Genomic DNA, 23599 nt, shown 5'->3' on the forward strand with positions numbered 1-23599 from the left:
ATAGTGCACAGTGAATTATGGAAAGAGATTACAGATGTAATTTACAATGCAATTAATTTGAGTGTATTTTTATACTGGAATATTGTTTATGGCTCATGTGGTAATGAGGTTAAGTTACAGGCAATGGTAAAGACATTCTAATTCAGTATTAACTTCAGCTCTATTTTTCAATTATTTTGCGTCTTTACTGTTTTATTTTCGCAGTGGTTGAATGAGGAAAAGATTATTCAGCAACTAATGGAAATGGTACATCCATCCCAGGATGAAGATGTAAGTAGATGTGCTTAAAGTTCAACAAATCAACTGTTTCAGTACACAGCCGTTCATGCAGGTCCCACATTATGCCTGTGCTCCACAGTTGTTCGATCATACTAGATAAGTGGATAATGTAGGACTTGACTGTATCTGGTGAGTGTAATACTTCAGATTGAGGAGAGTTCCATCTTTCAGATGAAACTAAAGTTCAACTGAAGCTGCACCTTACCCATCAACCCTCCCTGCTGCTACCCCGCCCCCCACCAAATCACTCTTGATGGAAGCTATTTGTCATCATCCACTAAGAACATGATGTATCAATTGGACTTTTCAGCTGATAGCTTGTTCAGTACAAAAGCCCTCTAGCTAGCTTGCTTTCTACCAGGACTTGGAATTAGTACTGCGCTTAATCTCTTTTGGATCAATGATTAAATATCATAAAAGACATCTGTTTAAATTTATGTTGATTTCCTCCTCTTCCCTTACTCCTCTCCAAGGGGTTATTTTGTTTAAAACTGAAGGATGGTAAAATGGTCAGAAGTGAAGATGGCAACCTAATTCCGAGTTTTTGCCCAAATGGTGTTTGCTCTGCCTGCTTGGAGGTTCCCACTAATGCCCTGGATTAGCATTGCAACTGTTTTTCTCCACTGGTGATACTCTGTTAACCCTGATGGCACACCTGATAGTAACAATTGGAGGGTGAGCAGCATGTTGCAGGATCTCCTGAATTGAATTGCATAATTAGCAAATCTGTGTGGCATGAGAAGTTTATACAGTCTTTTTTTTTTTGCTGTAGATTACAGTTGTCTCCCACTACATGGGTGATGGGAGTGAGTATTTTCATCCTACAAGATGTATGCATTTAAGACATATGGCATAGTAGAGATAATAAATTACCAAACTGATGGACTGCTAAAATAACTTTAAGGAAATTAGTAGAATAATTATGCACTTTGTGAGCTATACAGCAAAATAGTGATTGGAAGCATGGTGGATGGATTAAATGTCAGATTGCCTTTTGCTATTATACTACTTTATTGGTTCACCCTCCATATATAAATAGGATATTGCTCCCCTTGCAATGGGGATGGGATGGCTGGACTCATGTTCCGAGTGGTCAGGTGATCGTCTCTTCCCTTATGAATAAGGCCTTTTCTCACCCTGACAGAAGATTTCTGTCTTACGTACAAGAAAAATCTTTGGAACCCAGAGTCCATTCTTAGTTTAAAAATTGTTTTGCACTTTATGGAAAGTTTTTTTTATTTAAAGTCTGCTTGCAAAGTTCATATACCATTTCTTACTGATGGCATCTTGAGCTGTGGTTAGTCTGGTTGGAGTGACCGACCATGTATCTTCCATTTTTTGTTCTAAAATATGTGTGGAGTGCCATGGACCCTGTCAAATGATGCACTTAAACAATACCTCTCATTGCTGTTTTCCATAATCCATGGTATTTGAATACTGATTTGGTAAGCTGCGCTCCAGAGAGATACTGATGGTAATTCAGCAGGCTCAAGTTCTACCATGTTTGGGATTGTTGACCAATGAGACAAATCCCAACTGCGGCCAATTGGAGATCTATCAATCAAAGAAGGTTATTTGCAGATGATGAAGGATATCTTCTCTTGCAGTCAGGATTTCTCATTATTGCACATGATTAATGCTCCAATTCAGTAAGAGATTTTGGATGCAGAATGTTATCTCTCTATTCTGGGAAAATAGAGACAAAAACAAATATTAATACAAACAAATATAAAAACAAAAAAACTGCGGATGCTGGAAATCCAAAACAAAAACAAAAACAGAATTACCTGGAAAAACTCAGCAGGTCTGGCAGCATCGGCGGAGAAGAAAAGAGTTGACGTTTCGAGTCCTCATGACCCTTTGACAGAACTTGAGTTCGAGTCCAAGAAAGAGTTGAAATATAAGCTGGTTTAAGGTGTGTGTGGGGGGCGGAAAGAGAGAGAAAGGTGGAGTGGGGGTGTGGTTGTAGGGACAAACAAGCAGTGATAGAAGCAGATCATCAAAAGATGTTATTGTTGTTGACATCTTTTGATGATCTGCTTCTATCACTGCTTGTTTGTCCCTACAACCACACCCCCACTCCACCTCTCTCTCTCCGCCCCCCCCACACACACACCTTAAACCAGCTTATATTTCAACTCTTTCTTGGACTCGAACTCAAGTTCTGTCGAAGGGTCATGAGGACTCGAAACGTCAACTCTTTTCTTCTCCGCCGATGCTGCCAGACCTGCTGAGTTTTTCCAGGTAATTCTGTTTTTGTTTTTGTTTTGTGATTAATACAAACAAGTTTGGCAATTTCAAACACAAGGTTATCTTGAAGGAATCATCAGCATTTTGTTCAAAACATTTTTTAAAGAAGGAGCGGGACATCAGCAATTTTTTATTATGCAATACACAAGTTATTGAGATATCCAGTGCAAGTGAGCTGTTTGCATTTCTGTTGTCCTCAGTGTCCCTGTTGGAGGGCGGAGTGCATTTGGCACACTTTAGCAGTGATCATGACATAGCTGTGTTGTGACTCTAATCCTCTGATCACTGCTTCCTTTTGTAAGGCAGGAGCCTATCTGGATGTGGGTGAATTTTGTTGCACCTTGCATTTATACAGATACAACTTTGAAAACTGACAGGCCTCTGGTTTCTTCAGTGTAAACATCAATGTTGTGGAAATATAGTGATCACATGACCATTGTCAGTTATATCAATAAACAGTCTTTCATCCTGATGCCATATGGATATGGTAATTAATACGATCCAATATCTGGATTGGAGTACACAACAGCCTTTGGAAGATCATTTGATATTTTGATTTTTGACTAAAGGAATTATCCAGAGATAAGCTCCATTGCCACATTTCAGAACAAAAGTCTGACTTTTCCTACAAGTTCTGAGATATTTTGTTAGTGGCTGTCAATCTTCGGGCAGAACAGATTTCTGTACATGTTTCTCCTCCCCCTCAGATTATTCTCAATATTTAATTGACTGAAGAAGACGTCCTTGGGTATTGATCAACTTACAAGTATTCTGACTTATTTGACCATTCAAACCTAACAAAGCAATCAGAAGTCTCAAAGCTGCTTGAAAGGGTTGTCTTAAAGGAACTAGGAGTACAATGATTGAGTTGTATGTTGTTTTTCTCAGAGGCCTGATGGCGATATCATATTTGTATGTGGGGTTAGAATTTCCTTTTGAAGAAGGAGATCATACTGATGGTAACTAATCTATCGTTCTATTCAGTATTTTTCATGTAATGCTACACTTCCTTTTATTTTTTAAAAGAAAGTGGTATCTGTAACCCATTAGTAAAATAATGAAATAGAAACAGCAAATGCTGAAAATATTCAGCAGGTCAGGCACCATTTATGAACAGAGAGTAGTTTTCAGGTCGGTGACCTTTCATCAGAACTAGTAACTTGGTGAATTTGTTACTCTGGATGGTATACTGTTAAAACCATTCACTTGCTTTGCATTTCAGGCTTGAAGGTGAAAACATGTCTGCTAAGCTCTTTTCGAATACAACTGAATTTTTAATGAGTTCTAAACTAAATTACTTCAAATATCCAACATTTGTTTTTTTAGAGGCACTCAAATGCATCACAATCATTGTGTGAAATCGTCCGCCTCAGCAGAGACCAAATGATTCAAATGCAGAGTTCTCCAGAACCAGATCCACTTCTGTCAACAATAGAGAAGTATGTAATTTGATAGAAATTGTTTGAAAGCCACTTAATAAAGCTAACATTTAATTTTATTTTGGTCTTGATGATGGGGTAAATTATATTAAAGGAAAATTCTTTGATTTCAAACTTAAGTCAGATGAGAAAGCAATTTTATTCTTTTGAAAGGATGAGAACATTAAGTCTATATATATGTATGTAATTAGTTAAAGTTGATAATTATTTATAAAATTGTATCAATAGTTCTTATAAAAAGCATTGGAGCCTTTGAAATGATTTATCATTTAAATATCAAAAGCAGTAGTGATTTGAAAATCTTTAAAAAATGGATTTTGGTTGAATTGACCATGTTCATTATGTCCCGAAATCTGAAGAAAAATAGCTTGAAAGTAGGTTGCTACATGTGATTAGTTCCTTATTACAGTGTCCTCCTTGTAAGCTTGGGTTATCAAAAGGAAACTAATAAATGATGCACTTTTCCTAAAGCCAGATATATGATTTAGATAATCTTAAACATCTTAGATGTTTGTCTTCTCACTACCCACTATTTTGGCTTTCTACTCCCTTGGCCCTTACGTTCCCAGTGTTTCTGTGGTGGCAGGCTAGCATGGCAAGTCTTGTTCAGAATAGTTCTATCCACTTCAGTGGTAGTGATGCTTCAAACAGACTTGGGGCTAAAATTTAGCTAGTAGCACTTTTATCTCTGGGCTAGGTGCATACTTGTGCCATCTAACTTCAAATTGGTGCTACTTTTAATGGAATTGCTTGAATCTACATTTCTGGAGTGACACTGGAGTTGTGAAGTGTTTTAATTTTTTTATCGTTAGAAGGCATTGTTAGGATTACATAGGATATACGGCACAGAAACTGGTCCAGCCATTCCAAGCATGTATTTATGCTCTACACGAGCCCCCTCCCATCCTTCCTTTATCTAAAATCTATTATTATAACCCTCTATTCCCTTCTCCCTCAAATGTTAGTCTAGTGTTTCCCCTTAAGTGCACCTGTGCCATTTGCTTCAACCCCTACTTGGTAACAAGATCCACATTCTCTTTGGGTAAAAAAGTATCTTTTGCATTCCCTATTTGATTTCTTGGAGACTATCTTATTTTGATGGCCTCTAGTCCTGCTCTTCCCCACAAGAGGAAACATTCTGACAGTATCCACATCAAAAGCTTTCAGAATTTTATAGATCTCTATTAGGTGAGCTTCCTTGTTTTCAAAAATGTAATCTTTTTAAGCAGCATAAATTTGAGGAGGATGGAGGAGGGGAAAATATTTTGAATAGATAGAACTCTATTCCATACAACTTTGTCTTTGTTTTGCTTCCTAACTGCCAAAATCCTTTTGATTTGAGACTTGTGACATATTCTTTCGTGACATGACAGTTGCCTCAGTTTTAATCCATAAAGCTTCATTTTCTGGCATTAGACCTCATTTGATCCCATCGTCAAGGTCCCATTAATTTTAAAGATTTTGAAGTATGTCCCCTCCCAAAGCTGTGCTCATCTTTCTTGCAACTCCATGTTTGCATATTACCAATTAGGTTTCAACCCCTGCTACTGCACTGAACAGTCTTAACCAAATTCACAAATTATATTCCCTGTGACTGTAATCTTGATGCATTATATTCCTCCTAGTCATTCTTAGTTTCTGTGCAACCTTTGACATCATCATCCTCCAACTGCTCCATCGTCCAGCTGAGCAGATTGCCCTCACCTTGTTCCGCTGTTACATATTCAGCCATCTAAAGCATTTTCTTGCCTCTGCAAAGTAACTTGGAATTCCTCAAGGGCCTACCCTGACCCTATTTTCTAGCTCATCTAAATACTGCCCCTTGGCAACACCATCTCAAGACATGGTATTGTGTTTCATGTAAGTTTGGGTGACATCAGCTCTCGCTTTCCCCTTGACCCCTTCATTGCCTCTGAGTTGCCAGATTGCTTGTCTGCCATCCAGTCCTGGATAAGATCACAAGTTCCTCCAGTTAAACATTTAAAGGACCGAAACCATTGCGAAATCTGTACGTGTCACCATCTTCATCCCTGACCTGAGCCGCGCTCGAGTTGAAACCAACTGATAGGATGCAGAAAGTTGCTATTTGCCCCCAAGTTGAACTTCTGACATCAAGAGGAGAGGAGATTGAAGTTCATGAAGGATTAAGGGATAGGAAAGAAGAGGAAAATAGAGGTAAGAGGCAAGCGGATTGGAGGCCAATGTGAAAAAAGAGAATTTTACTACTTCCAAATGTAATAAACATATGGACTTTATTTCACAATGCCTGCAGGGTTCGTGAAAATTGCGTCTAATGCCAGAAGCTGAAGTTTTATGGATTAAAATTGAGGCAATTGTCATGTCACGAAATCGCAACATAGACTGAATGCCTTTTTGAGATCAGAACTTATTCCTGAGCGCTTATTTTAAAATTCATGCATATTATGCAAATTCAATGAATCTCAGAAGGAGTTGCCATGTAAGATGCAATGCATCAATAAAGCTGCCAGAATTGATGAATGAATTGCATCATACTCTATCATGTTGGCACAGAATCAGTTTGAGTACAATTCAGCAATTTAGACACAAATGGCTTTATATGAAGGCTTGATGTCCCTGTGTGTTCTAAAAGACATTAGTGAACCTGATGGGCTAAATGACAATTCTGTAGTTTCATAGTCACCATTAGCTTTTCATCATCATAGCTTTCCACTGCTATTCCAATCCTTCTCCTAATTAAAACTATCATCTCAATCATTATTACGATACTAGTAATCAGATAGCCCTTTCCACTCTTGGCAGTTGCACCCTGGTACCTTGTCCAGACCTCCCACATATAAGATCCATCTTGCCCCCTTCCTAGTGCTACCCAATCATCTTGCCCGCAGCTCTTTCCTTGCACTGCAACAACATCCTCCTTTTATATGTGCACTCTATGAAATTTTTATATTCTTCACTGCTAATTCACTACTTCCACTCTGCACAAGTGACCTCCAAAACACAATCTCCCCTTGTTATGCTCCCAGATCCCAACATCACTTTGCCAATAATACCCAAACACACAGCTCTACTCGGAGTTTGAAGGGCTATGTACGATACCTGCAACCTAGCTATCCTACACCATTTTCCATCTCATCTTGCTTTGTATATGTATTTTGAAAAAGTGAAAAATAAAATCAACCAAGTAGTTAAATGAATATATAATAAAGATAATTGGTTTATCTTTTCCACATGCACATAATTATAAAATCAACCAAATATACTGCTAAAATATCCACAATTTAGTCATTTGCTTCACAGGATGTAGTCTTTTGTTTCACAGCATACAATAGAACTATTTTGCTTTGGGGAGCAAAATTGTCTTAGGCTCTTGTTACGGTGCTATCTACAAAGAATAAAATACGGGAGCACGTGTTTAAAGATACCATACCTGCCTATTATGGAATAGAATGGAAATGCATTCTTCCATTTTTATCAACAAAATATTATTGCAGTTCTGACTGAGCAGAAATAGTTGTGCAGAATAAATTGGTATCACTTATTAGATTTTGGAATATATTCATGTGGCCTCTCCTTGCATCGTTCACTGGAACCTCAGTTGAATGCCAACTGAAATTTTTTCTATTGAAGACAATTGGATGGCTAAGGGAGATGGATTCAGCCTTGCAAAGAAACTTGATATGGTGGCTATGAAGAATTCAGTAGTCAAATTGGTCACCATAAATCTCCACAGTGGATTTGAATGTGGCTTTTTATATGCTCTGGTAATGCTGTTACTGTCAAGGCTGACACTCCAGTGCTCTATCAATGAGATATCAAACTGAGGCCCCATCTGTTTGCTCAGGTGGACTTAAAAGATCCCATGGCACTATTTTGAAGAAGAGCAGGGCAGTTACCTCTGGTGTCTTGGCCAATATTTATCCCTCAATCAACATCACAAAAACAGATTATCTGGTTATAACCACATTGTTGTTTGTTGGAGTTTCTTGGGGGTGAATTATCTGCTGCATCTGGAGATGTCCGGTGATTGTGAAAGCACTGTATAAGTGCAAGTCTTTCTTTTGTTTCTTTGTTTTAATTCTAATAGTAATGGTGAAAATAGAAACTTGTTTAATCTTAAAACTGCCCATCATTTTTTTTTCAGGCAAGAAACTTTAGAATACTTGCTTTCAAATGTCCTTGATAAGGAAAAGACTGAATCAGCAATTGTGAGCTGTATCCAAATATTGTTGACATTACTGGAGACTCGAAGACCAGCGTGAGTCAGTTATTTCTGCATGTAATCCGGAGCTCAGCTCCATGTAATAATTCTACTATAATTGTGTTGGATCACTGCAGTGTGATTCATTTGGGTTTGGGAAACTTCAAGCATGTGTCCATAATGCAATAGCCAATTTCAGGCATTTATATATAATACAAGATTACCTGCTGAAACTTGTAGACCAAGAGGGGCTTGTGAGATCATAGTGAATAAATTATTGAAGGCCAACAAGCTGTTTGACAAACATTAGAAAAGCATTTGGAGTTTTAGGTACTGGGGCAATTGGATTGTGTATTTACAATACAATATAAAACTAAGAATGCTATACTTAGGCTGAATTTGGAGTATATTGTATCTGGCTTTGACCAGCATATGGAATGAGTGGTATTGACGCCATGGAAAAGCTCTGGAGGCGAACAGTTAAAATGATGGCCAATTTGATGGTCATTCACTGATGATACAAAGATAGATAGAAGAGTCTACACTAGATATAGATAGGTTAAGTGACTTGCCAGGTCGATTATAATATGGGAAAATGTGAGGTTGTCCACTTTGGAGGAAGAATAGAAAAGCAGAATATTGTTTAAATGAAGAGAGACTGCAGCATAGTTAAGTACAGAGGGATCTGGGCATCCTTATATGTGAATCTCAAAAAAAAAATTAGCACGCAGGTAAGGAAGTAATTAGAAAAGCAAATAGAATGTTGGCCTTTATTACAAGGGGGATGGAGTATAAAGAGGTCTTGTGACACAATGGGTAGTGTCCCTGCCTCTGAGCAAGAAGCTCTGGGTTCAAGTCCCATTCCAGGACTTGATGGACAAGGAAAGTGCATTCATAACGCAGCCAGACAGGTTGAGTAACCACCTGGTATTCCTTCCAACACACGCCAGTGGCACACTCTAAGAGCAGGAGAGATTCCTTGTCAGCCATGTATTGGAAAGAAAATTGGAGCCTCTACCATAACTATTCGTAGCTTCAGACTGCAATATGCATGTAAAGGTGCATGTAGCCACAGCAACTCTGACTCCCTGAGTGAACTGTTACACACTGCCACTGTGGAGTATAAAAGTAGGGAAATCTTGCTACAACTGTACAGGGCATTGGTGAGATTGCACCAATACAGTTCCAGTTTTTGGCAAAATTTGGAGGGATATACTTCCATTGGAAGGTTTTCTAGGCTGATCCCTGGGATGAAGGGGTTGTCTTATATGATCAGGTTAAATGGGTTCATTGGAGTTTAGAAAAATTAGGTGATCTTATTGAAATATGAGGGGGCTTGACAGAGTAGATGCTGAGAGGATGTTTTTCTATGTGAGGGAGTCTAAACTAGGTGGCACAGTTTAAGGATAAGGGGTTTCTCATTTGAACCAGAGATGAGGAGGAGTTTCTTTTCTCAAAGGGTTGTTAGTCTTTGGGATTCTCTTCCCCAGAGAATAATGGAGGCTAGGTTATTGGATATATTCAAGACTGAGTGAGACAGATTCTTGATCTACAAAGGAGTCTAGAGTTTTGGTGGGGGCAGGCAGAAAATAGAATTAAGGCCACAATCCCATCAGTCATGATCTTACTGAATGGCGGAGCAAGCCTGATGGGCCAAATGTGTTGCTACTTCTATTTCTTATGATCTTGCCTATCAAAATGGCTCCAGGATTTATTCTGCTTTCATTACAAAAAAATTGACTTGAGACGAGTTGTGATTGTGGCTTTTGAAATAATGAAGGGTTGGATCTAAAGTGGATAAGAAACGGAAAACTATATAATCATAATTATAAAAAAACACAAGCGAAGAGATGGACCAGAATATTTTTTCAGAGTGTCGTCACCTACTAGATTAGATTCTCAAAATTTGCAATGATTATGGGCTCATTGCAGCCTTTCAAAAGTGAACTAGATGAGTTCCTGAGAGAGGACATTCAAGTTATTAAATATATGTTGCACAGTAATAGCTTGGCTTCTGAATTACAGTAGTCTTTGAGAGCTTGCTTGATTTGTCTTAGGGGATTAAGGTAGCATTCCCAAGAGTATCTTCCTAAATTGGTCACAGGTTTTTTTTGCCCCTTTCAGGGCATACATGAAGGGGTGAGGGTGCAGGTGAATCTGCAGCTCCATGTCTAGTTGGGGTTGGCTTGATTGCTTAAGTGATCTTTCCCATTTTCCTCTTGTATGATCACAGCAATAATACAGAACTTACTTTCAATTGTTTTTCTAGTTTTGAAGGTCAGCTAGAGATCTGCCCAACTGGTATCAACCATGCAGCCTTTTCTGTGAGTAATAGCACATTACAAGCCATTAGACAAAGACTTAAAGACTTCCATCAACTACTACTTGAGCCTCCTAAGGTAAAATGGATTTAATGGCTTTCAGTACTTTGATATATGCAGATTTATTTACCTTTAAAACTGATGACTTCACTAATGTGACCAAGCTAATTAATAAAATATTGTTCCTTGTTATGCAAGAACTCCAACTGCTGGGTTTTCTTGGTAATTTGGCTTACACATGCCATTCTTGTGTTAGCATGCAGATTTAGTGTCACAAAGATCCTACTAGCGCTAGGGATGCATTGAATAAATTAATTTGCAACACCTTAAAATTGGAGCGAAGGATAGAGAAATAGAATTCTTGCTTCAATGGTAACCTGGGTTTTCTATTAATGTTACCATCAATCAGAATTACACTGCTATAAAGTATAAATTATATACCCAATTTTCGTAGTAATGAATTGATATCTATGCAGCCAAAGGAATGGCCATATTGGGAAGATTTAAAGAAAGATGAAAAATCTTAGAAACGAGCAAATATTGTAAAGATAGCAAAGCATCTTTTAAGGTGTTCAGTTGCATTTCATTAAAGAACTTGCCATAAAAATGTGACCATTTTGATTTCATTTGATAATCTGTTTGACCTATCTTCACTGTCCCTTTTTATTTGTAGAAAAGTGCAATGAAAACTACCTGGGGAGTATTAGAAACACCAGTGGGGAATACACGCCTGAACGTGGTCAGACTTGTAGCCAGCCTTCTGCAAACAAACACGCACAGCATTAATGCAGAGTTTGTAAAACTCAACACAATGGAGGTGTTATTGGTGAGGATCCACCAGGTGCTGGTGTTTTATGTTCCATTTATAGGCAGTTAATAGTTTGAATAATGGGAACTGATTTTATTGTTAACCATTTTTTTTGTAATAATCTATGTAAACCTCTTAGATCTGATAGTAGTTAGAAAACGAGGTGTGGGTAGGGTGCAAAGAAGAGTAAAGATGTCAGATCCATGGGAAAGGTGGCGAGGAAACTGGGATTGTGTTCTCTATGTAGAACAGAGTAGGTTAAGGGGAGATTTAATAGAAGTGTTCAAAATTCTTAGGTGTTTTGATAAGGTGTTACATAATAGGTTACTGCACAAGATATGAGCTCATGATGTGGGCTCATTATTAGGGCTAATATAGACAAGATTGACTAACTTGCAGAAAATAGGGAATCTGGATAACTGGGTCATTTCAGATTGGAAAACTGTAACAAATAGTGTGCCACTGGGATCCGTGCTGGCGGCTCAACTATTTGCAATCTATATTGATGACTTTGTAGGGACCAAGTGTATTAAAGCCAAAATTTCTAACTATACCAAGATAGGTGAAAAGCAAGTTGTGAGGGATACATTGTCTGCAAAGGGTATAGGTAGGCTAAGTATGTGGGCCAATGGAGCATAATGCAAGGGAAAAAATTATTTAGATGGAGAGAAACTGCAGAATGCTGCATTTCAGAAGGATCTTGTGCATGAATCATGCAGGCTAGCATTTAGGTATAGCAAGTAATTGGGAAGGCAAATGTAATGTTAGCCTTTTTTGTAAGGGTGGGGAAGTCTTGCTACAACTGTGCAGGGTGTTGTTGAGGCCATAGCTGGAGTCCTGCATACAGTTCTTTGTCTCCTTATTTAAGGAGAGATGTATTTACATTGGAGGCAGTTCAGAGAAAGCTTACTAGGTTTGATTCCTGGGATAAAGGGGTTGTCTTACGAGGAAAAGTTGAGCAGGTTGGTATCTATATGCATTGGAGTTTCAAAGAATGAGAATGATCTTATTGAAATATAAAATGTTCTGAAGGGGCTTGATGGGGTAGATGCTGAGAGGATATTCCTCATGTGGGAGAATCTAGAACTAGAGAGACAATTTCAGAATAAGGGGCCACCTAATCAAGACTGAGTTAAGGAGGAAATTCTTCTCACAGAAGATCTTGAAATTTTGGAATTTTTTGTCCCAGAAAGCTGTTTAGGTTGTATCATTGAACATATTCAAGGCTGCGGTAAATAGGTTTTTGAACTACAGTGGAATTGAGGGTTATGGCAAACAGAAGAAAGTGGAGTTGAGGCCAAGTCAGATCAACCATCATTTAGATAAAAACAAAAAACTGCGGATGCTGGAAATCCAAAACAAAAACAGAATTACCTGGAAAAATTCAGCAGGTCTGGCAGCATCGGCGGAGAAGAAGAGTTGACGTTTCGAGTCCTCATGACCCTTCGACAGAACTTGAGTGAATCCAAGAAAGGGGTGAAATATAAGCTGGTTTAAGGTGTGTGTGCGTGTGTGCGCGTGTGCGCGTGTGTGAAGTGGAGGGGGTTGGTGTGGTTGTAGGGACAAACAAGCAGTGAGAAGCAGATCATCGAAAGATGTCACAGACAACAGAACAAAAGAACACATAGGTGTTAAAATTGGTGATATTATCTAAACGAATGTGCTAATTAAGAATGGATGGTAGGGCACTCAAGGTATAGCTCTAGTGGGGGTGGGGAGAGCATAAAAGATTTAAAAATAATGGAAATAGGTGGGAAAAGAAAAATCTATATAAGTTATTGGAAAAAAACAAAAGGAAGGGGGAAGAAACAGAAAGGGGGTGGGGATGGATGAGGGAGCTCAAGACTGAAAGTTGTTGAATTCAATATTCAGTCCGGAAGGCTGTAAAGTGCCTAGTCGGAAGATGAGGTGTTGTTCCTCCAGTTTGCGTTGGGCTTCACTGGAACAATGCAGCAAGCCAAGGACAGACATGTGGGCAAGAGAGCAGGGTGGAGTGTTAAAATGGTAAGCGACAGGAAGGTTTGGGTCATTCTTGCGGACACCGCAGGTGTTCTGCAAAGCGGTCGCCCAGTTTATGTTTGGTCTCTCCAATGTAGGGGAGACCACATTGGGAGCAACGAATGCAGTAGACTAAGTTGGAGGAAATGCAAGTGAAACGCTGCTTCACTTGAAAGGAGTGTTTGGGCCCTTGGACGGTGAGGAGAGAGGAAGTGAAGGGGCATGTGTTACATCTTTTGCGTGGGCATGGGGTGGTGCCATAGCAGGGGGTTGAGGAGTAGGGGGTGGTGGAGGAGTGGACCAGGGTGTCCCGGAGGGAGCGATCCCTACGGAATGCCGATAGGGGGGGTGAAGGGAAGATGTGTTTGGTGGTGGCAACATGCTGGAAATGGCGGAGGATGATCCTTTGAATGTGGAGGCTGGTGGGGTGATAAGTGAGGACAAGGGGGACCCTTATCATGTTTCTGGGAGGGAGGAGAAGGCGTGAGGGCGGATGCGCGGGAGATGGGCCGGACACGGTTGAGGGCCCTGTCAACGACCGTGGGTGGAAAACCTCGGTTAAGGAAGAAGGAGGACATGTCAGAGGAATTGTTTTTGAAGGTAGAATCATCGGAACAGATGCGACGGAGGTGAAAGAACTGAGAGAATGGGATGGAGTCCTTACAGGAAGCGGGGTGTGAGGAGCTGTAGTCAAGGTAGCTGTGGGAGTCGGTAGATTTGTAATGGATATTGGTGGACAGTCTATCATCAGAGATTGAGACAGCGAGGTCAAGGAAGGGAAGGGAAGTGTCACAGATGGAGCACGTGAAAATGATGGAGGGGTGGAGATTGGAAGCAAAATTAATAAATTTTTCCAAGTCCCGACAAGAGCCCTCATATTTCGAACCCATCCAGGATTACAGGTATCTCTGGGACATAAAACGTTTCTCAGACTGCTGTTCCCGTCACATTCTGAGATCCACACTCAGTGCCATGCGCCGCCATATGAACACATTCGACCTCTCCCTCCAGCAGCACCGCCGTACCCTTTTTCAAAGCTGCGCGTGCCCCCAGTTTCATTTTATTCTTCGTCTCATCCGACGCCTCAACAAGAAACTTTTTCTCTTTCTCTCAAGTACTAAGGAATGCAAGCTCCAACAACTCATCGACACCAACACCCATCTAGGACCCTCCACCCCTGCCTGTCCCTCCGTCCCCACCCCATCTTCCAATCCCAGCCCCAGCCGTGTATTCACTATACCCCCTGACCTTCCCCTCTCCAATGCTGAAAGTTCAGTGCTCAGCAAAGGACTTAGTTTCATACCCTTACGCCCTCACCTCAATGAATTTCGGGCTCGGTATGATGCTGAACTCTTATTCCGCCGTCTTTGTCTCCGGACTCACTTCTTTGGGCAGGGGTCCTCTCCCTGTTCAACGGATCCTTTCACCCACCTCCAATATTCTCCCTCCACCTGGACCCCTCCCTCTGGATTCTTACCTTCTTTTGATCTTTTCATTGAGAACTGTCGGCGCGACATTAGTTGTCTCAATTTCTCTGCTCCTCTCACCCATTCTAATCTCTCTCTCTGAACTTACTGCACTCCATTCTCTCAGGTCCAACCTTGACATTGTCATCAAACCCACTGACAAGGGTGGTGCTGTTGTCTGGCGCACTGACCTCTACCTCGCGGAGGCTGAGCGTCAACTCGCAGACACTTCCTCCTACCTCTCCCTGGACCATGACCCCACCACTGAACATCAAGCCATTGTTTCCAGTACTGTCAGTGACCTCATCTCCTCTGGGGATCTTCCTCCCACAGCTTCCAACCTGGTAGTCGCCCAACCTCGGACAGCCTGCTTCTACCTCCCACCTAAAATCCACAAACAGAACTGTCCCGGTAGACCGATCGTCTCAGCTTGCTCCTGCCCCACAGAACTCATTTCTCGTTATCTTGACTCCCTTCTCTCTCCCCTTGTCCAGTCCCTTCCCACCTACATCCATGATTCCTCTGACACCTTACATCACATCAACAATTTCCAGTTCCCTGGCCCCAACCGCTTCCTCTTCACCATGGACGTCCAATCCCCCTCTACACCTCCATCCCCCACCAGGATGGTCTGAGGGCCCTTGGCTTCTTCCTCGACCAGAGGCCTGAACAATCCCCATCCACCACTACTCTCCTCCGACTGGCTGAACTTGTTCTCACACTGAACAATTTCTCCTTCAACTCCTCTCACTTCCTCCAAATAAAAGGTGTGGCTATGGGTACCCGCATGGGCCCCAGCTATGCCTGTCTCTTTATGGGGTATGTGGAACAGTCCTTGTTCCAGTCCTACTCCGGCCCCCTTCCACAACTCTTTCTCCGGTACATCGATGATTACTTGTGTGCTGCTTCATGCTCTCGTCGGGACTTGGAAAACTTTATTAAGTTTGCTTCCAATCTCCACCCCTCCATCATTTTCATGTGGTCCATCTGTGACACTTCCCTTCCCTTCCTTGACTCCTCCGTCTCAATCTCTGGTGATAGACTGTCCACCAATATCCATTACAAACCTACCGACTCCCACAGCTACCTCAACTACAGCTCCTCACGCCCCGCTTCCTGTAAGGACTCCATCCCATTCTCTCAGTTCCTTCACCTCCGTTGCATCTGTTCCGATGATGCTACCTTCAAAAACAGTTCCTCTGACATGTCCTCCTTCTTCCTTAACCGAGGTTTTCCACCCACGGTCGTTGACAGGGCCCTCAACTGTGTCCGGCCCATCTCCCGCGCATCCGCCCTCACGCCTTCTCCTCCCTCCCAGAAACATGATAGGGTCCCCCTTGTCCTCACTTATCACCCCACCAGCTTCCGCATTCAAAGGATTATCCTCCGCCATTTCCGCCAACTCCAGCATGATGCCACCACCAAACACATCTTCCCTTTACCCCCCCCTATCGGCATTCCGTAGGGATCGCTCCCTCCGGGACACCCTGGTCCACTCCTCCATCACCCCCTACTCCTCAACCCCCTTCTATGGCACCACCCCATGCCCACGCAAAAGATGTAACACCTGCCCCTTCACTTCCTCTCTCCTCACCGTCCAAGGGCCCAAACACTCCTTTCAAGCGAAGCAGCATTTCACTTGCATTTCCCCCAACTTAGTCTACTGCATTCATTGCTCCCAATGTGGTCTCCCCTACATTGGAGAGACCAAACGTAAACTGGGCGACCGCTTTGCAGAACACCTGCAGTCTGTCCGCAAGAATGACCCAAACCTCCCTGTCGCTTGCCATTTTAACACTCCACCCTGCTTTCTTGCCCACATGTCTGTCCTTGGCTTGCTGCATTGTTCCAGTGAAGCCCAACGCAAGCTGGAGGAACAACACCTCATCTTCCGACTAGGCAGTTTACAGCCTTCCGGACTGAATATTGAATTCAACAACTTTCAGTCTTGAGCTCCCTCCTCCATCCCCACCCCCTTTCTGTTTCTTCCCCCTTCCTTTTGTTTTTTCCAATAAATTACATAGATTTTTCTTTTCCCACCTATTTCCATTATTTTTAAATATTTTTAAATCTTTTATGCTCTCCCCACCCCCACTAGAGCTATACCTTGAGTGCCCTACCATCCATTCTTAATTAGCACATTCGTTTAGATAATATCACCAACTTTAACACCTATGTTTTCTTTTGTTCTGTTGTCTGTGACATCTTTTGATGATCTGCTTCTATCACTGCTTGTTTGTCCCTACAACCACACCAACCCCCTCCACTTCTCTCCCCCCACCCAAACCACCAACCCCCCCCCCCCCCCCACACACACACACACACACACACACACACACACACACACGCCTTAAACCAGCTTATATTTCACCCCTTTCTTGGATTCACTCAAGTTCTGTCGAAGGGTCTTGAGGACTCAACGTCAACTCTTTTCTTCTCCGCCGATGCTGCCAGACCTGCTGAGTTTTTCCAGGTAATTCTGTTTTTGTTTAAACCATCATTTTATTGAATGGCACAGCAGGCTCGAGGCCTCCTCCTGCTCATATTTATTATACTTTATATAGACGGCAAAACAGTTTCCACTGACAAGATGGCTGGTACCAGAAGGATGCGGATTGAAGATAATTGGCAAAAACAAGAGGGAGGGGAGAGAGATGAATTTGTGGCTATCATTTGATGATTTGCTTATGTAAACAATTATCTGTACAGCAATCTATGAATGTATAATTATTTTGCTTGAGTATTTTAAGAACTTAAAGATGTTTCTTTATTAAAATTAACTTTCATTGTGCGCTGAATCCAGAAATTTAATTGATTTTTTTTTTTAAAACGAAGGATATGTACTTCAGATACGTTTGGAATAATTTTCTTCATGTGCAAGTAGAAATTTGCGTTGCAACGATCTTAGGAAGCCCTCCACCCCATGATGCCAGCACAGAAAACAATATAGAGGATAACTCCAATACTGCCACAGAAAATATATTAATAAAACATGTAAGACCTTTACTTTGTGTAATTGGGCATTGCGTTGTTAAAGTTGGATCATGAATGTTGGACAGTACGCTGTCGGATATACTAATGTGTGTTTCTCCCGATCCAATCTTGATTCGGGTAAAAGTATTTGTTGCTGTTGTACTTAAAAATTGTGTCATGTTTGAGATATCTTGAGCATGCTTTCTGATATGACTTATTGTAGGTTCATGTTTGGCTTGTACTTTGGTTCATCAGTGTGAAACAAACATTTGGACACCAATTCAGGCCCCCTGTGATGAACCATTATTCTTGTGTAACTCCTGTGCTTTATAGCCATTCTCAGACTGTACTCTCCGCTCCCAGTTGTTCTTTGTGCCTCAATTTAAGGGCAGTTTTATAATGCATTTAAGTCTGATTTTCTTTCAGTTTGTAGAATTGTCTGAATTATGGCTCCACCTTTTGGGGGAGGAAATTTTGTCCTTTGTGACTTAAATCCTTTTTAGATGATTTTTGTTCACTTGTGGGCAATTTACCCTCGGGGATTCTGAATTAAAGCCATAAAGTGCCTTTTAGAATAGAAAGGTTTCAGATGTTTTAAGATTTTCGTAGGCTCAACCATTTTAGTAGTAAAGATATGTTTAACTGTTTTGGAAAAAATGGGATCTTCATAAAAAGATTCTTGCGAACTTTTATTTCAAAACCGGTATTTGTATCAAAACTCTTCTAGTTGAAAAATACTATTTTTGATTTTCATCTTTGTCGCTTGCTTAGAAACTGTTTTCACCTTCTATTCAGAGTATCTGGTACCTCAACAGCTGAGTCTGAAATGGCTTAACTGATCCCAAAAGTCAGTAGACTCATGAATTAAATAGTTTCAATCACTGTATCTACTAACTCAGATTTTTGTTATCCAGCTGTTTACGAAGTGCCGATTAATTCAGAGGATACTTGATGCGTGGGAAAATAATGAAAAAGAACAGTAAGTAAAAATGACTCAAGCCTACATTGAGCTGAAATCAAAAGTAATGTTTCTCTTGGATTATAATTTTAAAAAACAATGTTATTCGGAGGTTAGGTACTATGAGGGGCCTGGGAATTGTGGTGACTTGCTCCCTTCTGGAACCTGGGTTTGAATTCAACCTGGATTGATGAAATGAAGATTTTTTTTTGTTTAAAGTATTCTATCTATAATGAGGCTGGAAAATCTCATCCAGTCACTCGTTAAAGTTGAGTCAGTTGCACAAAGCAGCTCTCCTCTTGTGAGACCATTGGAATGATTGATATGAAAAATATCTGGGGTGAGTAAATCAGGATGTAGTAGCATGTAGTTGGGGCATAGTAGAACGAGGTTTACTCTGAACCTTGACTGTGTATTGTCATAAAATGTCTTGTTTCATGATTCATATGTTTTGGAAGTACAGCTTTTAGTTTGGAAATTTTGAAGTGTAAGATAAATGAGAGCACTTGGTGAGAAGCTGGTAAACAGATTTAAAGTAATTGCAATTCAAAGAGTGGCCTATGTTTGGTTAATAAGGTGAGTTGGAAGTGAGAAAACAAAATACGTGGGTCGCCTCTTAATTACTTGAGATCTTTGTCTGGGACATTGCAGGAGTGCCACATCACTGTGGGGATGGATTCAGAGAGGTTTTTTGGTTTTGAGTTCATCTGTGTTATTCTCACAGAACAGCCAGTTGTAGTTGGAGTCTGGAATCAGATTTAAGGAGCGTAAAGTGTCTTCCAGGAGCTGTAAGCCAGTCAGAGGGTTATCAGAAACCAAGGGTGTTTTCTGATTTGGAATCACTAAGCAAGAAAACTGTGAGGCCCATGATTGAGATGTGGTGTCCACAATCATGAGGTGCTTGAGAGTTGAAGGGTCACTTAGCTGGATTCTAGTAGAAGGACCCTAAGAAATTTCATACCTTGGAGAATAGCAGGAACACAGGAGAATCAAAGTGAACCCCGAAGAGCTGTGAAACACCTTGGTTTAGCACCAGGAGAAGCAAATGGATGCTCAAGATTCTGTGAAGCTTAGGGGAACTTGGGTAGAATGGAAAGTATCCTGTTGGGATCTTTGGGTTTAAAGAATAAGTTTTTATGAAATATAGTGTTAAGCTAGTAGTATTTGCTTTGTTAACTCCTGTGCAGTAAAAGCTTTTGTTTAAAATGTGAAATGTTGTGGCATAATACTTTCAGTTAATAACTGGGAAATTGAATTTCTTTTTAAAAGTTGCTGGCCCCTCTCAAGATCATAACAATATCCCTCACATGAGAGTACTGGTGCTGGTTGCCGAAATGTATTATTCCCCAGCACTGAGATCATTCACCTTGGAGTACAAAAAATGTGTTAAAAATAAATCTATTTAAACTTTTTAATGCTGCCACATATATATAACGCATGATGCGATCTGCATTGACCTGTGCAGGCCCAATTCTTGTTAAAACAAGAATGTGCAGACTGAGTTGTCTGTTTTACACAGATCAAAATCCGCAGCCAAGGCAACAGCCTGTTGTTCTTCATAATAAAGTAACAGGATCATTTTTCTTTTTTTAGTTTAAAAGACTCGACTATGAAATTTGCCTGAAGTTCTAGCTATCATTAAATGGGGGAGGGGGAAACACTCATGATGACTGTTCCAGGTGCAACCACACAATGATATGAAGTTCTTAAAACTTTTGAATTTCCAAACTAGGAATGCAGCCACATTATTTTCTGGTTTTGAATAGCTGCAGGATTTGATACTATGGCTCTTGCTTTTAGAATAGCAAGAAGTTTTACAGCAAATGTAGCTCTATAACTAAATTTTGCATCTTAACAAATTTTAGTATATTTCTTAGTCTTTTATCTTAGTATATTTTCACGCTGGAAGGTGGCAAGGCAGAACATTGGCCCAGATTGTGTGTCTATTGGTATTTCTTCGCTTCTGTAGATATGTTATGCTTTTAAAGACTATATTGCTGCCTAAACCAATTTAGATTAGTATATTTTAGTGTATGTATTACAACATTTATAAAATTGAGCTGTATGCTGTATTGCAGACAAATTAGTTTTCAAGTTGTAGATTTGAGCTATGTGTTGCCAAATCAGTGGTCACTCTCAGATGTAAAATCTAGTTTGAATTGCAGATTTTCTTTATCCCATGGCTTTCAATTGTTGCTCAGTTTCCTGGTACCTTTTTAGAAGCTATCTTGGCCTTTTAAAGGCTCAAGCTGTTAAAGTTACAACCACGAATATAGATTAGATTTATTGATTTTCAGAACTGATATACAACTTCTCCAGTTATGTTTTTGACTAATAGCTGTAGTTGGTGTAATTTTTAAAGCTTAAAAAGAACTTTGGAGTTGTAGGTTCTTAATGCTTTAATGGACTGTTGTCTATTTTTCACAACTTGACTGACTTGTTTACATGGTTTATTGTTAACCATATGCTGCATTTTAAAATGTTCAAGTTTTTGTGAACTTCTCGATTCCATATCACCAGGTTTCAGACAAAGCTGTAAAGTGTGACTTACAGATCTTACAAAAGTAGTTGTACTTTGATCAGGACAAATTTGTTTAATGTTGAAATATAAATATCCTCAAATAGTCACCCAGTTACTTTTTGGCCTAGTTCCAATTTCTGCTGCAGTTGTATTTAGGTGGTGTAAATTTAAACGAATAGCTCCATCTTCAAATGTACTGGCGGAAGTTGTAGCCTGGATGTTATTGGAAGTTAATTCCACCTCAGTAAGGTCATTGCTGTGTGGTAAAAGCAAAATACTGGAAGCAAGATGCTGGAAATCTGAAATGTAAACAGAAAATGCTGAAAAAACTCAGCAGGTTTGGCAGCATCTGTGGAGAGAAAAACAGAGTTAGTGTTTCAAGTACAATGTGACTCTTGTTCAGAACTGTTCCAAAATATTAACTCTGTTTCTCTCTCCACAGATGCTGCCAGACTTGCTGAGGTTTTCATTGTTGTTTTCATTGTTGTATGATATTTGACTGAGTGAGGGAATGCACATTGCAACAGAATTTGCAATATAATTGCAAAGGTTCAGTTTTGGTCAAAGACTTGAGAAATATTCAACACCTCAAAGCGGTCCTATATGGAATCACTAACCTGATCACTCAACTGTGCTGTGAGGAAAGACTGAAAAAAAAATGGTGTTTTACAGCCTTGAAAGGAACTGACTGAAAGAGAATCATAGTGCACAAAATAGTAAATATTGTTGAAAAGGGTAAATCTGGAAAACTTAAGTTAAACCGAAATAGTAGTCCTAAAGACACAGGTTCAGTGTGACAAAGGGTTGATTTGGGGCTGATATCAGGAAGTCCTTCACACAAGAATCTCTCCACATGGAAGTATGACAAAGACCTTGGAATCATTTGAAAAGCAGCATATGATTGAGTTTTGAAGGGTATTGCATTTTTCTCTGGATTTGTAAGCAAGGATAGTGTTCTTCATTTATATCTATCTGTTAATATTGTGAAAACTCCTTTTCTCAATATTCTCTAGATTATTGATGGTTTATCCAAGCCTAGTGACAAGTAGATTCACTGTTTAATAGCTTACTGTTGATTAATCATTTAACTGCTTTACTTTAGATTATTATTTTCATGTCTTTTGCTACAACAAAATCAAAAGAATTAGTTGTGTCTTAATCTGAAATGCCAGCCCTCTGTGGTTATTAATAATATAATTGTGGTCTGTTTTTCCCTTTATATTTGTACCAATTAAACTGAAATCTCAGGATATTACAGATCTTAGCACTAAAAGGAGAACAATTTGCAAGCCCAGGTAGTAATGGTGTATATTAATCAAACCCTTATCTTTTTGAAGAGAGAGCATTAATAAAATATGTAGTGCCTATTACTTTGTCTCTGATTATTGTATCAAATTGCACTTGGAAAATTATCCCTTCAAAATTCTTGAAAAAATTGTGTGACTTCTTTCTACCAATTAGCAGAAAATTGGCAGCTTTACTTTTGCTAGAAAGATTTCTTGAAATATTACCTTTTCTCTCCCTCCCTTCCTTAGTTGGGCTATCTTAATTTGGAATAAATGGAAGACCCTTGTTTAGTGGATGAAGTTGAGTTGTTCTTTTTCAGATCAACGGGTGGAAGACGGAGAGGGTACATGGGTCACTTAACACGGATTGCCAATGCAATTGTGCACAATGCTGAAAAAGGGCCAAACAGTGTGCTAATGAATCAGCTGCTTAAAGGTACAATTTTTAAATGTATTTGTTTCTGTTGATAACATGTGTTTCAGTACAGCCACTACTAATCCTATACTATTTCTCTTAAAACACAATTTTATTTGGACATTTTAGATTACTGAAATGAATTGATCTCTTGCAAGCAATTTAAATTTCCCAACTATTTATTTTTTGACGAGGTTGGAGAGAAAATTGAACTGTATTTAACTGCATTTAACTTCCTTTTCCCAGTAAACAACTTGACAACAGATTCCGCAAGCAGGCTAAGTCAATTATGATCTGAAAGCTGTGTCTCTGATGCGTTGGCTTAGTTTAGCCCAGCTCTACCAAATTCTAATTGAGGTTTCTGGCGAATATATTTATGCTCACTAAGTTTTGAACACAGAAATAGTGCTGTGCTAGGTCACTGTAATGGCTGAACTACTGATGAACTTTATTTACAGTTAACAATCATTTGCAGAAATAAAAATGAATACTAACAAAAATACTAAATAGCGAAGTGCTGTACAGAAGTGCAGGTAACAGTCTGCAGAGTGTTAACCTGACATTTTAAAAACACTGCTTTTATCTTTAGTTTCTTGGAATGGAACATTGCTGGCTGAATCAGACAAATCCTTGTTGCTTGCCGTCTTCATATCTCTTTAAGGATGAGACATTAAGTACATCATACACTAGCCTCAAAGGCCCCTA

At 39.9% G+C, this 23599-nt stretch overlaps 1 protein-coding gene across 4 annotated transcripts in view; it reads left to right on the forward strand.

Moving 5' to 3' along the window:
• The window catches only part of ppp6r3 (protein phosphatase 6, regulatory subunit 3), a 115964-nt gene that overhangs the window by 44536 nt on the left and 47829 nt on the right, over window positions 1-23599 (forward strand). For all 4 annotated transcript variants that reach the window (XM_041196850.1, XM_041196852.1, XM_041196854.1 and 1 more), the window contains 8 exons: window positions 205-270; window positions 3856-3968; window positions 8092-8205; window positions 10418-10547; window positions 11143-11295; window positions 17577-17735; window positions 18629-18693; window positions 22800-22915. In XM_041196850.1, the coding sequence (XP_041052784.1) occupies window positions 205-270; window positions 3856-3968; window positions 8092-8205; window positions 10418-10547; window positions 11143-11295; window positions 17577-17735; window positions 18629-18693; window positions 22800-22915 (916 nt within the window). The remainder of the gene's footprint in view (window positions 1-204; window positions 271-3855; window positions 3969-8091; window positions 8206-10417; window positions 10548-11142; window positions 11296-17576; window positions 17736-18628; window positions 18694-22799; window positions 22916-23599) is intronic.

The sequence above is a fragment of the Carcharodon carcharias genome, chromosome 10, assembly GCF_017639515.1.
Source record: "Carcharodon carcharias isolate sCarCar2 chromosome 10, sCarCar2.pri, whole genome shotgun sequence".
In the NCBI taxonomy this organism is placed as follows: domain Eukaryota; kingdom Metazoa; phylum Chordata; class Chondrichthyes; order Lamniformes; family Lamnidae; genus Carcharodon; species Carcharodon carcharias.